At 46.4% G+C, this 17,922-nt stretch overlaps 1 protein-coding gene across 2 annotated transcripts in view; it reads right to left on the bottom strand.

The window, feature by feature from the left end:
- The window catches only part of FAM107A (family with sequence similarity 107 member A), a 54,121-nt gene that overhangs the window by 15,999 nt on the left and 20,200 nt on the right, over nt 1–17,922 (bottom strand). The window contains exon 2 of one of the 2 annotated variants that reach the window (XM_019469921.2): nt 7,755–7,818. In XM_019469921.2, the coding sequence (XP_019325466.1) occupies nt 7,755–7,818 (64 nt within the window). Of the gene's footprint in view, nt 1–5,697; nt 5,824–7,754; nt 7,819–17,922 lie in introns of those variants that run through there. The other variant, XM_019469918.2, reaches the window with a different exon arrangement.

Genomic DNA, 17,922 nt, shown 5'->3' on the forward strand with positions numbered 1-17,922 from the left:
AATCACATATAGAATGATTCTTCCCCTCCCTTTTTTTTTTTCAAGATAAAAAAGTTAGTATAGTACCTTTTAGTAGAGGACCAATCTGGAGGCATATATCCTGAACTGTTAAAAGTGGTCAGTTCTAGGGGCGCCAGGGTGGCTCAGTCGGTTAAGCGGCCGACTTTGGCTCAGGTCATGATCTCGCAGTCCGTGAGTTCGAGCCCCACGTCGGGCTCTGTGCTGACCACTCAGAGCCTGGAGCCTGTTTCAGATTCTGTGTCTCCCTCTCTCTGACCCTCCCCCGTTCATGCTCTGTCTCTTTCTGTCTCAAAAATAAATAAACGTTAAAAAAAAATTAAAAAAAAAAAGTGGTCAGTTCTAGATCAATGTATCTTAAATGTCATTACTAGCCATTATTTGTCAAATGCGTGTTAAAATGGAATCAAAATGGGCCACACTCCTGGATTGATGTATTAGAACCTATGAGAGAGGGGCCCACTAAAATCTGGATTTTTAACATGTCCCCCTGGGGATTTGTTTATAGCTGGGAGTTTGAGAACCATTATCCTACAGCATAATATTACAGGCCCTTCTCCTTTAGTCACAATATTTCTGTGATGTTTGTGGCTTAAAAACAAAACTAAACTTGGGGTGCCTGAGTGGCTCAGTCGGTTAAGCGCCTGCCTCTTGGCTGTGGCTCAGGTCATGATCTCACGGTTTGACAGCCGCACTAACAGCATGGAGCCTACTTGAGATTCTCTCTCTCTCGCCCTCTCTCTCTGCCCCTCCCCCTCTTGCTCTCTATCTCTCTCTCAAAATAAATAAAAATGAACTTAAAAATAAAAACAAAAACAAAGCAGGCATTGCATTTGCTATCAGAAAACAATAAAGATTAAAAATTTGAGAAAGAGCAACCTTTGCCAACCAACTATAGTTACGGTTCCCATCTGGTTCAATCATGTCCATTGCGCATATTGGAAAACAGAGGCCTTCTGGGCAAATGAGCCTTTTAGGAGTTTACTCCAGGTAATGCCCAAATTCAGTCCCACTTGCTGCCTCCTGCCTTGGTTGGTGGAGCTTTCCCTGGGGACCTTCCCATTCTCCCAAAAGGATGGACTCTGGAACGCCAGGGGCCTGGAGGTCAGAGTTCTTGCTTGGCCCCACTAGAGCTGAAGGGGGATCCCAGAGGTTGAACACACCCCTCCCACACTCCCTTCTTGTCCCTTTGAAGTTTGTCTTCTTGGGAACTTAGAGGAGCCAAAAGGAAGGGAGATGGTGAAGACCTGGAGAGGCAGTCAGGAGTGGGAGCTGGGGAATGTTCCTGCATCCATAGTGGGCTACGGCTGCAGCTTGCATTAAAAAAAAAAAGAAGAAGCCGCCTCCAAAAACATCTTTCATTTCATTTTTTCTCCCCTTTCTCCAAGCTCACAGGCGCCTGGAGCAGCTTATCTGGGCGCACAAACATCAGACAAGAAGTTCCCATGGCAACTCAAAACTTCCTCCTCGGCCCTGTATTCAGTCTAAATCTCCAGGGTCCCTTTTCAAGGCCTCAATGAGGTTTCTGAGAAGCCACCCACAAAACAACCTTAGGATCCAACCTCTTCCCCACCCCAACGCTCGGCTGAAAGGACACAGAGTGGGGGGAGAGACTGTATTGGCAGAAAAACTTGTCATGGGATCCACGGAGAGATTATAAAAGGAATGAGAGTTGCCTTTACAACAAGTTTAAACCAGGAAGAATTTACCCGGTGGAGGGATTTCAAGTGTGCAAACAGGAAAGCACCAGGGAGTGGGGAAAAACTAAGTTTTGTTTCAAAAAGCTGGCTCTCCACTCAGCTGCGGTTAGGCATGGCGAATCTGGTCTCTTAGCTGCAGAGGGGTCCTGGGGTGCCCCCCATCTCCATTTTCACTCACTTGTAGCCAGATAAAAGAAGGACAGCATATCTAGGGATGGGGAGAGGAGAGTGTGTGTGTGTGTGTGTGTGTGTGTGGAGAGAGAGGTCCTTGGGCAGATGATAGCTTGTCAAGCCAAGCAAACTTCTATGACTGCTGGTTTGGGGTTCCCAGATGTAGCAAATAAAAATGCAGTATGCTCAGTGAGATTTGAATTTCAGATAAGCAACGAATAAGGTTTTGTATAAGCATATCCATACAATCGTTGGATTATATTTACACTAAAATATTATTCATTGGGTATGTGAGGTTTAAATGTAACTGGGAATCCTGTATTTTAGTTTGCAACCCTGCCTGGCAGGCAGGGACGGAGGCTATGGCTGCCCTCTCTGGCTGCAGGGAAGAAGCACAGTGGCTGATGTCCATAGGCACCTGGAGTAGTGTCCCTCTGTCCCTGCTGCAGAGAGATGCCTCCCTTCCTGCTAGGAACCTGGCCTGAGCTCCAGGTAGGATGTAGGTAATGAACCTCAAGTGGGCCTTTACTACAGCACTGCGCAGCTTACCAGGTATGGCCAAGCGTGAGTTATTCCCCAAAGGTGACTCTTCCAGCTCAGTGGTTAAGAGCATGGGCTGTGGTGTCGATACAGACACTGTTCCTCGCTCTACTGTTGGGACAGCTAGGTGATCTTCAGCTTCTTGTTTCCTCATCTCTGATATGGGGCAGACAGTCTTGTGAGGAATAAAGGAGCTACAGCATGGGAGGCCCTTCACACTGACTGTCACAGAGTCTGGGCTCCAAAGTGGTAGCTGTTACTTTGATAATCCATTTAGAAGCAAAAAGATTTTGGGTGCCTGGGTGGCTCAGTTGGTTAAGTGTAGACTCTTGATTTTGGCTCAGGTCCTGATCTCATGGTTCAGTTCATGAGATGGAGTCCCACAATGGGTTTGCGCGGACGGCACAGAGCCTCCTTGGGATTCTCTCTCTCTCCCTCTCTCTCTGCTCCTCCCCCCTCCCAAATAAAGAAACATTAAAAAATAAAAACAAAAGGATTTTAATCCACGTGAAAAAAGTGGGATTGAAGACTAGAGTTGGCAGGGGTGCCTGGGTGGCTCAGTTGGTTAAGCGACCAATTTCAGTCATGATCTCATCGTTTGTGAGTTCAAGCCCCGCATCGGGCTCTGTGCTGACAGCTCAGAGCCTGGAGCCTGCTTCAGATTCTGTGTCTCCCTCTTTCTCCGCCCCTCCCCCACTCACACTCTGTCTCTGTCTCTCTCTCTAAAAATAAATAACCATCAAAAAATAAAAAAAAAGACTATAGTTGGTACAACCTCAGTGATGTAAAACAATGTAAGACAGGCACAAACTATGCATAGCAAAGATAGGAAGGAGACATCTCCAAATGTTATCAGTAGCTGCTTATGGTTAGTGGGATTGTGGATAAAACTTCCCCTTTGCTATTCTCAATTTCTCAAAATATTAATGGTGAACATGTATTACTTTACCATTAAAAATTATTTTAAATAATTTGTGATAAAAATTTTCTAAAAGCGTTATATTACTTGGTGCATAGGACTTGAGGCTACTGTAAACGAAGATGGCTACCATCTTGGGTTTGACTCTATGATCCCATCCGTGGGGACGTCTAAAGGAGGGGAGCTCTTCTTGCCTATCACTAAATGCTCCAGTTAGATCCTCACCCCAACTCTTACTTCTTACTTTTCCTTGTATGAGACAACCAGAGTAGTGCTTCTACAGGCACATGGCCCTGGGGTTGAATCTCAGCTCCACCCCTGATTGGCTGTGTGACTTCAGACAAGTCATGATATCTTCTGAGCCTAAGCTTCCTCACGTTTAAAACAGGAGTTAATACTATGTACCTCCCTGAGAGGAGGGACATATCTGTTGCATTTATGAGTACATCCCTGTGCCTTGCATAGGGCTGGTGCGTAATAGTGGTCAGTAAATATTGGTTGGAGGAATAAATGAATCAAGTTGACGAGATGACAGATATACAGCATTTGGCAAAGAGAGTGGCAATAACAAGTGGCCAACATCATTTGCTATCATTGTTACTAGTCTCAGGAGGTGTGCAAACTGTGGCATAGATGGGACTAGGTTCGCATGTGTTTTCTACCCCATAGTGGGACGGAAAAGTTCTCTTAGGACCATGGGCAAGCTGCTTAACCTCTTTGAGGCTCAGTCTCCTCATCTGTTAAATGGGGATGACAATCAGCAGTGACCTTATAGGGTTTATTAAGACGGAATGAGCCAGCAGTGTTTGGCACAAAATAAATGCTCCCTCCATGAGGCCCCAGTCCAAGGCCTTGCTCCCTCCCTGGCTTGTAGCTGTGTGTGGCTTGGGCAAGCATGTGGCCCCTGAAATGACTCTGATATGCCTGCTATTCTGAATAGGTTGCAGGTGAAAGATGCTGCTTTTGGAATGAGGCTAATGGCTGCGGCTCCAGGTTAGAGGGAACACAGGGTCTTCAGATTAGACAGCCCCTCCTCATCTTTGTGAGAAGACAGGAACTGGCTGGGAACCCTTAGGAGGAGTGCTCTGGTTTGCAATCAGATTGATCTCTTCACAGAGCTCCTCCCTTTCCGCCTGCCCCAGCTCAGCCAGATTTAAGACGCTCCCCCCAGGAAGGCGCCGCTAGTCCTGAAGTCTTGGCCAGTTCTTGCTTTTGGACTTAAGAGAACCGTTGTTTCAGTGTCCCCAGCAGTAGCTCCTCAGTGGGGAACTCCCGGGGGCGGAGCCAGGCTGAGTAAGAAAGGCAGTCAGTCCCAGAACGGACGTCGGGCTGGGGCAGAAGCTCCCGCCAACGGCTCGCCTCGCACCTTCGGCTCCAGGGGTCTGCGGGCAGCACTGCTGGGTGGGGGCGTGCTCCTTGCCCATGGCCCATCGTGGCTGTCCCGTGGGCCCGAGTCCCTTGACACTTTCTATTCCCGTACCCCCAGCTGGCAGGGACCACGTTCGGGCCCGATTTTCACCTTCCCTAAAACTCTTTCCAAGCACAAATCTGGAAGGAAACGCTCCGAACGCTCACTGCAGGCATTGCTTTTCTTTTTTCTACATCTGTGGTTTTCCAAATTATTTTTACCATGACCGTATACCACGTTTGTTTCATTTTCCTAAATAACAAAAATCTCTTATCGTCCTGGGCAGGAAAGTAGTATGTGCTTCTTGCAAATAAGTAAACAAAAAGACAAATAGGAGAAAGAGGAAAAAAACCCCAAAACAACCCAAAGCCTTGTCATCCAACGTTTATCCTTGAAAATAACCACCCGTGTGTTTCCTTCTACATGTTTTTCTCTTTATGCGCATATATAGAGAAAACCGCTTTCTCACCTTCCCCTCCCTTGGCTCTCTCCTGCCCTTCGCCCGCCAGCGGGATACCTCGCTGGACGTCACCAGCGGCTATGCCTCTGTGCTTCTTCATGCGGGGCGGCGGGCCACCCGGGTCTCACTCATTTTCCACTCTCCCACGCCTCCACACCCTTCACGAGCTTAAGAGACCCGCCAGGGGGTGGAACGTTGCGGGACTTAAACAGTTGGGAAAACGAGTGAGTGTGTATGGGCGGGCGCGCGCGCGTGCTCACACATAGGAATGAATCTACGCGTAGGTCCCCAAAGGGAAGAATGTGGGAGGGAATGAAGGACTGAAAGGAAAACAAAAGTAATTTAAACGAATGAAACAAGGGAGGAAGGCAGAGAAGTGAAGAAGGACGGAGGTGCCCGGCGGCGGGATGGCCAGGCTGGGCGCCCGACTGTCCTCGCTGAGTGCACGAGGTGGGGGCCGGGTGGCCTTGCCCTCACTTACCCGACCTGAGCAGCACGGCCCGGTAGAGCCCGGTGGCCTCGGCGGGGCCCCGTGCCCGCTCGCCCAGCCTCTGCGCCATGCGCCCGCGCGCCCGACTGCGGTGCCTGCACTGCGCGGCCGCAGCGCAGCGGCGGATACTACTTCGGGGGCCGGAGTGTCTCCGCGCCGGTGACGCGAACCGAGGCCCAAACCCAGCCGCGGATCGAGTTACCACGGCGGCCGCAGCGTCCGGCGAGGAGGCGCCGCCGAGGGAGGGACAGGGCTCTGGGGCAAGGGCAGGTATCCCGCGCGCGCAGTGGGCAGGGCGCGGGTCAGGGTCTGGGGCCCAAGGAGAGCCTATATCCTGATTTCTAGCCTTGGTCTCCCACTCAGGCTTCTCCATTTCCCTGGCCGCTGGCCTCCTGGAACACTACAAGCAGGTGTGCGTTTCTGAAGTGGCACCCTGGGATCACGTCCTAGCGCCACCAGTTTATAACTGTGTGACCCCACCATTTAATTACCTACCCTCGCAGAGCCACAGTTTTCTCACCTGTAAAATGGGAATAGCCACAGTACTTATCTCACAACGTTGTGAGATATGAGATTATACATCTACAGTATATGATTATATGTATTATATATAATCTTAGAACAGTGGCTGGCAAAGAAAAACACTATATACTGATTGATATATATATATATATATATATATATATATATATATATATACTTTTAAAATATATATACTGGCACTGGTGAGTGGCACTGAGAAGCAGGGGCCTTTACTGTAGGAGGAAGGTTGTGGTAGGGCTCCACAAGATTGATTTTCCCCAATTTGTACAATCCCTTTAACAGCCAGAGATGGGAGGACCAACCAAAGGAGTCCAAAAGTGGAGATTTGGAAGATATAAGAAACTGACAATTTTAATTATCTACTCTGTCTGGTGCTGTGCTAAGTTCCTTCTAAAATAAAAACTGTTTATTGTGTGCTTCATGTCCTCTTTCATTCTATCCTCACAACCCTGTGAATTAGGGTCTATTAGCCTTCCAAGTTTACAGATGAGGATACTGAGGCTCAGAGAGGTTAAGCAATTTATCTGGGATCACACAGTGTGGAGCTGGAACACAGACTCAGGTATTTTGACCCCAGACATGGGCCACCCTGCTCTACTACCCCTCTGTTATCTCATTTACTCTTCACAAAAGTACTGAAAGGTAGGTATTATCTCCAGTTTGGAGATGAAGACATTGGGGCTCTGGAAGGTGAGGTGGCTTGCTCGTGCTCACACAGCTAGTTGGAGGAACCAAGACTCAATCCAGTTCTCCACCTGCAAAACCAGTGCCCCTGAAATCTACAGACCCCTGGAGCTGTCCAGAGTACCAGATGGCCTCTGTTCAAAGCTGTGCCTGTGTGGGCCAGGGAATCTTGAGCTGGCTGTCGGAGCCTCTATCACATGGTACCGTCTCCCTGTGCCCCTGTGTCCTTTCTAGCCTTGGTGCCCCCTAGACCAGCTGCCAGCCAAGTGCTCTCTGGCCGGTCCTTTGCCACTTCCCAAGCCCAGCTTCTGTTGGGACTTGGAGATTTCTGTACTTCTCTGCTCCTTTGTCACCACATGGGGTCCCAAGGATCCAAGTGACGCACTTTGATCTTTGGGGACGTCACTGATTGGTCAGATTGGTCATATGCCTCATCCACAACCAACCACCATGAGTGCCAGGCACGATTACAGATATTTACTATTGACTATTCCATATCCATTCTTTAGAGGATGAAATTATATACAAGTTATTATTCATCTCCTTTAATCCACTCTTTGATCAAGTATGGTTATGCTCCTTTTAGAGATAAGAAAAATAAGTCTCAAGTGACTTGCCCACAATCACATAACTAGTTAGTAATGGAGCTGGAATTGGAACCCAGGGGATGACAAAACTTTGCTGTGGAGGGGAAGCAAAGACAGCCGTTGAATAAGGTGAGGATTCAGGAAAATTGTGATGAAGTAATGTGATTTTAAAGAGCAGAAAGAAGGATTAATTTTGGTTGTGCCCCTGAGGAATTCTAGGTGGGTCTGACTTACCTTGGCCATTTAGTCTCTGCTTCTCATTTTCATGATGAAATATGGCCTGAGGAGAGTATTCTTTCTGTGAACAGAAAGAAAGTAGGTAGAGGTGAGGACCCTCTCTTCCCTGGCAGGGGAGGAATGAAGTGATATTCACAGGGTTGCTGAGTTCCCACAGGAGGGACTGATCAAGGTTGAAGTCCTCTCCAGAGAAACAAATTACTATAGTCCTTGGAGTGTGTGTGTGCGTGTGCGTGTGCGAATGTGTGTGTGTCCACACACATGTTGAGGGACATTTATAAGACATGCTCTTTTAAAAAAGTTAACTTTTTGAAGAACAGCTATAGATTTAGGGAAAAACTGAGAAGATAGTATAGAGAGTTCCTTACATCATGCATCCAATCATTCTGTTAACATCTTATATGTATGTCGATGTACATGTATGTAGGGTGGCAGGTGTGTTACAATTATTGAGCTAATATCAATATATTATTATCAACTGAAGTCCATACATTATTCAGATTTCCTTAGTTTTTACCTAATGTCCTTTTTCTGTTCCAGGATCCTATCCAAGAAACCACGTTATATTGAGTTGTCATGTCTCCTTAGGCTCCTCTTGGCTCTAATAGCTTTTCAGACTTTCTTTGTTTTTGATGACCTTGACAGTTCTGAAGAGTACTGAGATCCATATTCTTTTATGTTGAAGTCTTATCCATGCTGTTGCCTCTACCTGAACTACCTTCTCCCTACCTTCCTGGCAAACACCTCTTCCTTCAAGGGCCAATTAAGACTTCAGGGTTTGGTCCTCAAGGTCAGTTCTTAGACATCTTCTCTTCTCTCTCTAAACTCTCATGACTTTTTTTTTTAATGTTTATTTATTTTTGAGAGAGAGAGAGACAAAGCATGAGTGGGAGAGGGGCAGAGAGAGAGGGAGACAGAATTCGAAGCAGGCTACAGGCTCTGAGCTGTCAGCACAGAGCCCGACATGGGGCTGGAACTCACAAACTGCGAGATCATGACCTGAGTCGAAGTCAGATGCTCAACCGACTGAGCCACCCAGGTGCCCTTAAACTCTCATGACTTTAAGAACAACTCTAAGCTGAAGATCCCCACATGCATATTTCCAAACCAGACTTTCACTCTGAGCTTAAACTTTGGCTAACACGCTGCTTAACGTATCCACTTGAAAGTCTAATAGGCCCTACTCACCATGGCCCAAACAGAACTGTTGATCACTCCAACTTCCAACATGTTCCTCCCCTGTCCCCCCTCTTGTCAAGTGACTCCACTCTGGCTCTGTGGCTCAGGCAGGATCCTGGGGGGTCCACTTTGCCCTGTCTTCCTACAAGTGCACAGTCCTCAGATCACCAAGGCATGATGAATCCACCTGCTGACATCTCTTCAATCCATCCAGTTCCAATGCCCCAATCCTACCCCAGGCACCACTGCCCTGAATGCCTACAGTAGCTTCTCTTCTTTCAAGCTGTTCACCACACAGATTCCAGGGCAAGCTTTTAAAATGTAACTCAGACTCCACTCCTGCCCTACTGAAAACCCTTTGGTGCCTTCCCTTTGCATTTCGGGACACACCTTCTTCTAGCCTATAAGGCCTTCTCAACCCAGACCCTCCCTGCCACCCTTTCAAATCCCAACAATCTGTTCCTTCAAAGGTTCAAGGGCTTGTGATGGTTCAGGTCCTGACACACAAAGGTCCTGACCTTGTGAAGCTGGCATTCTAGTGGGGGAGCTAGACAATAAGCATAATGAATAAGTAAAGTAGATAGAATGTTCCAAGGTGACGGATACTGTGGAAAAGAGAAATGAGAATAGGCGGGGAGAAGGTTAGTGGTAAGTGGGGGAGTAGGGGTAATAGGTGGCTGCCCAGAGGGTCTCATTGAGAAGGGGAGGTGTGAACACAAACTTGAAGGAAGTGGGGGAGTTAGCCAGACAGATATTTTGGGCAAGAGAGTTGCAGACGGAGGGAACAGCTGGAGCTAGGGTCCTGAGGCTGGAGTGTGCCAGAAGGTTCAGGGAAGAGCAGGGTGCCAGGGTGGCTGGAGTGGAGGGATGCAGGGGTGGTCACATGAGGGAAAGTCAGCGGAGAACGGGGGCCACCTTCCTCCACACCTCACACTCCAGCCACTGAGAATTCTGCTTGGGTTCCTGAAAGCCCTGCTGTTTCTCACCTCCTGCTTCTGCATAAGCCATTGCCTCCACCTGTGCACATTCCCCAGCTCTGCCCAGTTCCTCCTGCTTATCCATTAAATCTCAGCTGAAATGCCATTTCCCCAAGGAGGCCCCCTTCGATCATGTGCTCCAGTACCCCAGACTTCACTTATATGACTCCTCACCACTGAGTTATGATTGTTCGAGCCCCACTTCCTCCACCAGACTATACAAGACTTAAGGGGGAAGACCAGGTTCACAGCTGTCTCCCCAGGGCCTACTCCAGAGCTGGGCTTGGCTTGGATGTGGGATAATGATTTGTTGAAAGAATGAATGAAGTGAATGAATGAATGAATGAATGAGTGAGTGCATCCACACAGGGAGCTCTGGTCTGTATGGAGAAAGTGGGCAATTCCAGAGAGTAAGCCAGGACCAGAACCCAGGGAAGTCCTCTGCTGTCTGCTCAAGGATTATTCAGGGTGCACAGAAGGGGCTGGGGTCCTGATATTTCCCCAGGGTGCTCCCATTTTGAACTCTGCCACCCAGGAGGACATAAAAAAGGGAGGGTGTCTGGGATTTGGCCAAGCTTCTTTCGTGGTTTTTAACAAAGGGATTAAGAAAACAAGTAACTTCATCCATGGAAGAAAACTCCAGAGGGCTTGAAGGGGATCTGAGCTTCTTCCCACATCTTCCTACAGACCTGGGAAGTGGGGCTGGGGCCCAAGGGCAACCTTAGACTTACACAGCCAGGATTTTATCAGCAGAAGCTCTAAGACCTGGAGTTCAAAGAGTTGTCCCTTGCACACTCTCCAACCTCCCTTGCACGAAAGACTTGTTGGAAAATCAGGCCATCACGTGTCCAGTAACATGTGATGTGATCCAGGCAGATTCCTCTCTCCGTTCAATGACTAGAGTTCAGTGAGCAAGAAAACACTCCACTTGCATGCAACCCCTTGCAAAGGCAAAGCTGAATCGAAAAGCTGCTTGGATCTTTTGCTGATGCATTACTGGTAACTAAGAGTCTTTCCCAAGGACTGTGCTCATAAATACAGCCAGTTCTCATTTGCTCACACAATTTAGGGACTGGAAGATGCTGGCTTAGTTATAATTTTGGTTAGTGAACATCAACATACATGATTGCCAGAGGAAATACTATTGTGTATGGAATAACATACCCAACTGTGGCTGGGCAAACTCAGTGTGTTTGCATTTGTACTTCTCCTGACTTCTCCGTTATCCCCACCTGCTTCTTTTTCATGTCTCAATTGTTGAGAGAGTTTTTTGGGGTTGGTCCCTGGGGACGTTCAATGAGCCTATCCTCCAAAGTTTCCTCTTCTCCACTTTGCTCTGCTACTTTCCCTGAAGGCTGATTCCTCTATTTGAGAAGTGCCAAGGAGACTATGGACCCATCACACATCCTGCTTAGTGTTCCCCATAGGATACATGTACCAGGTAACACTTAAGTGACCTTGCTTTGTTTGTTAAAAATCGAAGTGTAGGGACTCCTGGATGGCCCCGTTGGTTAAGTGTCTGACTCTTGGTATTGGCTCAGGTTGTGATCTCGTAGTTCGTGGGTTCCAGCCCTGCACTGGGCTTTGCCAGCACAGAGACTGCTTGGGATTCTCTCTCCCTTCCCCTCTCTCTGCCCCATCCCTGATTTCTGTCTCAAAATAAATAAACAAACATTTTTAAATAAATTGAAGTATAGCACACATACATAAAATGCACTAATTTCAATTGTGTGGCTCAACAAAGTGTTACATATGTGTTCACCCACAGAGCCACTCCAAGATTGAGATATGAAACATTCCCTGCACTGTAGAAGACTCCCTTGTTCCCCTTCTCAGTCAATGCCCACCTTTTCCCAGAGTAAGCACTAATTCTGACCAATATCACCGTAGATTTCTCTTATTCTAGAACTTCATATGAATGGAACCATAAAATTTAGTCTTTGGGACCTGGCTTCTTTCACTTACCAGCATGCTTGAGATTCACTAATGTTGTTGCCTGTATCAACATCTCATCTGTGATGGACATTTGGGTGGTTTTCAGTTTAGGCTATGACTAATAAAGCTGCTCTGAACAACTTTCTATGACTTTTTGGGTAAACACAGTGCTTGTTTCTGTTGGGGAAATACCCAGCAGTGGAATGGCAGGTCATAAGATGGGTGAATGTTTACCTCTTGTAGATGCTGTCAACCGTGATTGTATCAGTTTCTGTGTTGTGCTTTTGACATCTTCACGACATAGATTTTTTTTTTTTAAACACCTTGAGATCACTTCTGTGCACAATCTTTGGGATCGATGGGGGAGCGGAAGGAGGTATCAACAAAATTGCATCTTAGATGAACATAGATGGACCTAAATTTTGCCTTTGGAAGAGATGAGGGTAGGACCTCAGAGTATTTGTCCTTGTAACCTGGAGTGTATCAGGTGTGTGTGTGTGTGTGTGTGTGTGTGTGTGTGTGTGCCTGTGGGCATCCTTTTTCATCCCCCCACTCCACACCATTAAACTCTAAACACCCTGAGAAACAGGAATGTGACTTATTCAGGAATATGTCTTCAGTGTCTAGCATACCCTGGCACATAGATAGGTGCTTAGTTAAAAAAAACAGTTTAATAATTGTTGCAAATATTTATTGAGCATGTCCTAGAGCTGAATGCTGTGATAAGACTTTACCAATATGGCTTCACTTAAGCCTCATAATAGTCCTCTGAGATTCGGTAAGAGTGGGGCTCTTGTTTTATGGATGAGGAAGGAAGCTGGGGCCTTTAGCAGCTAGGATACAAAGCTGGCAAGTGGCAGTTCTGCAGTTAGCCTGGAGGCAGTGTGAGTCTGTGGTCTTTGCCACACTCACAAACTGAATGTGTGTGTGCTTGCGTGTGTGTAATGGCAAGAGCCTGCACCTCATTGTGCAGAAGAGGAAACTGAGGTTCAGAGAGGTTAAGGAACCCTTCTGCATGGAGTCAGCTGGGCCTGCCTCCCTGCCACGCTTTTTTAAAAATATGTTTTTTAATGTTTAGTTATTTATTTTGAGAAAGAGAGAGTGCAAGCTGGGGAGGGGCAGAGAGAGAGAGGGAGAAAGAGAGAATCCCAAGCAGGCTCCACACTGTCAGTGCAGAGCCTGGTGTGGGCTCAAACTCACGAACCCTGAGATCATGACCTGAGCCAAAATCAAGAGTCGGATGCTTAACCGACTGAGCCACCCAGGCACCCCTGCCATGCTAACTCTTAAAGGTGGAATTTTTTTTAATGTTTATTTATTTTTGAGAGAGAGAGAGAGAGAGAGAGAATGAATGAGCAGGGAAGGGACAGAGAGAGAGGGAGACAGAATCTGAAGCAGGTTCCAGGCTCTGAGCTGTCAACACAGAGCCTGACGCAGGGCTCGAACTCATAAACCGCGAGATCATGACCTGAGCTGAAGTTGGAAGCTTAACCGACTGAGCCACCCAGGCGCCCCAAAGGTGGAATGTTCTTAACATGGACCTTTGGCTTCTGCCCCCGACTCCCATTCCCCACTCCTGAGCTCATGGCCACTGGTTGTCACAGGACCCTCTGTGAGCCTCTGCCTTAGTGCCTCACTCTCACAAAGTCACTGTGCTGTGTGAGGCAACACTGGCCTCCTCCTTGTCCTTCATCCCCAGGGACCAAGAGAATCAAACCTGGCAATCCTTCCTTTAAAGTGCTGGGCACTGCTTGGAGAGGGCCAAACCCTGGGACTCGCTCCTTTCCAGGGGTCCACTTACATCACACTGGTGTTGGGTTCTCAGCTGAGTGCGGTAACCAGGGCACTGTCTTCCATCAAAGGAAGCCTCCGTGGTTCCGGTCTCCAGGGTCTTCTCACTGCTCCATTCATTTCAACCCCTCAGGCCTCGGAGGCCTGGAACTCTGCCGCTCCCGGAACCCAAGCTAAGGCATTGGGCCAGGAGCACCCCCTCCCCAGCCGCCAGAAGAGCCTTCCTCTCCTGGCCTGAACTTGGTGGCTGGGCTGCTTAATTATCATTGAAAGCTCTTAATGTATTTAAACATTTGGAATAACCTAATTGCACATGAGTTTAAAAGTAGCATTTCTCCTTACTCCCCCTTCTCAAGCCCCATCTCACCCCTTCCCCAGAGTTATTACTGGTTTTGTTTTTTTTTTTTTTTTGATGCTGTGTGTGTCTGTTTTGGTCATTTTCCTGCAGATTGCTTTTTAAACTCTATCATATGTCTTCTAGATATTTCTATGTCAATACACATAGATCCTCTCGACTATTTTGATCCACTGCGGTGTATAATACAGGGTGATGCCTACAGTTGTTTGTTTGTTTGCTTGTTTTTCCCCAACAAATCCCTTTAGTTGGACATGTAAGTTGTTTCTAATTTATCACCATTACAAACAATTCTGCTCCAAACATCCATGTGTTTACCGCTCCATGCAGGGATGTGGGCGTTTCTCTAGGGCAGACACTGAAGTGTAAATGCCAGGCCAATGCTAAATTTTAGCAGGTGCTACCAAATCACCCTCCAGAATGGCTGTACCATTTCACACGCCCACCATCAGTGTCTCAGATTACTGGGTTGTCTACACCCTCACTAAGTCTGGGTGTTATGAATCTTTAAGTTTGTCTACTGAAAATGAGTCTATGATATTAGTGGTTACTGTTGTGGGAGGAGATAGTGGTTGAGAAGGGGCACGAGGGGGCTTTTGGGGTGCTATTGATGTTCTGTTTCTCGATCTCAGTAGCAGCTACACAGATATTTTAAATTTCTCAAAATTCATTGAGTGGTACACCTATGATGGGTTCACTTTTCTGTATGTATGTTATTCTTCAATAAAATGCTCAAACTGTTTCCTCCCTCCCCCAGTCTGATTGGTGACAAACAGCATCCCACAATCATTTTTTTGGAGGTTGTACCTTCTTTTGTTGGTACATGGGCCTTCTGGATCCCTTCTGGAATATTTTAGTTCTGGGTCTTAGAGAATGGTTTTTCTGACAGAAGAAAACCCCTTTAAGAAAGGGGAAAAGATACTTGACCCTCCCTGAGCACCAACCATATGTTTTAATACTCACAGCAGACTTTCAGGATAGATGCCATATACCCCAGGAGGCTGGGGCTCAGAGCAGTGAGGTGACATGCCCAAGGTCATGAAATTGTCTGACTGCAGAGTCCTACCCTCCTTGTTACCCTTTAAACTGCCTAGGTGACAGGCATTGGGCTAACCATACAACAGGCATGATCGCAAGTAATCCCTGCAACAGCCCAGTGAGGTATCTATATTGTCATCCCATTTTACAGATGAGAACACAGAGGCTCAGAAAGGTTAAATAACTTGCTCAGTTCATCCTGTTAGTAAGTGGAGGAGCGGGGTGAGCCCAGGTCTGCCTGGCTCTAATGCTGTGATAAGGAAGTTCTATCCAATAGAATGTTCTGAAATGATGGAAATGTTTGATATCTGTGCTGATGATATGGTATCCATGAACCACAACTGGCTATTTAGCACTTGAAATGTGGTTCATGCTTCTGTGGAATCGAAATTTTAGTCTTATTTAAATGTCATTAATTTAAGTAGCCTGTGTTGGACAGTGCAACTTTAGAGTCAGGTCAGGAGAAGGAGAAAAACTGTAGGGTGTAAGTGCAGATGACCAAGCAGCTGCCCTTGTGGGAAGCCAGCCAGCCCACCGGGAGGGACCCCCTCCTAGTGGTCCTCACAAAGCCCACACACAGCTACTTCTCTTTTCAGGCACCAGAATCATGCTCTGCAGCAAGGGCCAAAGCTTTGTAATCAGAAGTGGCTGTAACACAATGGAAAACAATGAAATCTTGCCATTTGCAACTACATGGATGGAACTGGAGGGTATTACGCTAAGTGAAATTAGTCAGAGAAAGACAAATATCATATGACTTCACTCATATGAGGACTTTAAGATACAAAACAGATGAACATAAGGGAAGCAAAAGTAATATAAAAACAGGAACGGGGACAAAACATAAGGGACTCTTAAATATAGAGAACAAACAGAGGATTGCTAGAGAGGTTGTGGGAAGGGGGATGGGCTAAATCGGTAAGGGGCTTAAAGAATCTACTCCTGAAATCATTGTTGCACCATGTGCTAACTAACTTGGATGTAAGTTATAAAAAAATAAATAAATTATAGAAAAAAAACCAGAAGTGGCCATAACAAACCTCTCAACCTAAGACTCCATTTCCTCATGTATTAGATGGCTATCAGAATAGGGCTAGTTTTAAGATTAAATGAGAGAATACATAGTGCCTGGCACATATGTGACATTCAATAAGCTATTTAACAGTTATGCTATTATCATAATTATTGATCACAGGCTCACTTGTAAGGTTTTTCATTATATAATGGTAAAGCATGGGGCGCCTGGGTGGCTCAGTCGGTTAAGCGTCTGACTTTGGCTCAGGTCATAATCTCATGGTTTTTGAGTTCCAGCCCCGCGTTGGGCTCTGTGCTGACAGCTCAGAACCTGGAGCCTGTTTCAGATTCTGTGTCTCCCCCTCTCTCTGCCCCTTCCCTGCTCATGTTCTGTCTCTCTGTCTCTCAATAATAGATAAACGATAAAAAAAATTAAAAAATAATGGTAAAGCATATTCATGCTAATAATTTAAATAATGCAGATGGGTATAAAGTGGGACCTAAAAATCCCCAAATACTTTAACCCCAAATCCCCCTCCCAGATGAAACCACTGTAAGCAGTTTCTTACGTGCCCATCCAGGAATTATTTCCACTTTCATAAACATCTAGAATAATTCTGATCTATCCTTTTGAAAAGTACAAAAGGGATCACATGAAATGCACTATTCCATTACTTGCTTTTTTTTATCACTTTATGATATCTCAAGGGCGTTTTTCCACACGTGTAATTCAGATTCACAGCATTATTTCACTGTCTGCACAATGTTTCCTGGTAAATGTCGTTCGTAACTTATTTTGCAGGTCCTTACTGATGGACATTTAGGCTGTTAGCATTTATTTTGCTATTGTGAGCAATATTTCAATAAGTACTTTACACATGTCTTTCTGTATATGGGTAAGTGCACCCACCAGAGGGAAAATTCTTACCAGTGGTATCCCTGGGTCAATGGTTGGGATATTTTCAACTATGATAGATCTTGGCATATGTAAAATCTCTTTTTAAACCTCTCAGGAGCACTGGTATTTAAAAGGAATGTTCTAGTAGTTTCTTCTGAAAAGATTCCTTAAGCCATGCTAATAATCACCCCTGGAATGTATTTGCTGGGTGGGTTTTGAATTTTGGAGAAATGTTTTCTTTAAGTAGATCTAGTTTGTATGGTCTCTGTGATGTAGGATCATGGACAAGGCAGGAGAGGGGACTTGGCCAGGGGGCACCCGGGAGGCAGGGAACTGGATCCCCACTAATCCCACCCCCATCCTCTGGCTGGCTGCTGGAGCCTGAGGGCAAAAACTCTGCCTTCCTGTGAGACCAATCCTATAGGAAGCAGGGCTTTGCTGCTTCTGAACTGACACTCTAGGGGAGCCACTGAGCCTGTGGGTCTGGTGGGGCAGGGGGAGGAGAGGAGACACCTGAAGGGCCTTGCCAAAGATTGGACAATGGTGATTCTCAGCAGGTGAAATCCAAACAGCCCACAAGTGTAAGAAAAGATACTTGGCCTCCCCAGAAACCAAAGAAATGCACACTTGGGGCAACAATGCAGTATTTTTCACCTATCAGATTGGCAAAAATTAAAAAAAAAAAATGATACCTAGTATTGGAGACTGTTGGGATACCTAGTGTGGGGAAACGGACACTGCTGCACTCCTGGAGGGAGTGTTGGTAGTACAGTCTTCCTGCAGGGAAATGTGCACATCCCAATATCTATACTTTTCCATTTCTAGAGATTTGTTTTCAGGAAGTAACTGAACATATGCACAAGGATATGTGCTCAAGGATTTACTTTAACCAGCATTATTTATTCATAATAGTAAAAAGATTGGCAATAGGGTGACTGTCTAGAGATAGGGGATTGATTAAACAGTGTTATCTCCATA

The sequence above is a fragment of the Panthera pardus genome, unplaced genomic scaffold, assembly GCF_024362965.1.
Source record: "Panthera pardus isolate Hobbes unplaced genomic scaffold, ASM2436296v1 HiC_scaffold_8, whole genome shotgun sequence".
Taxonomy (NCBI): domain Eukaryota; kingdom Metazoa; phylum Chordata; class Mammalia; order Carnivora; family Felidae; genus Panthera; species Panthera pardus.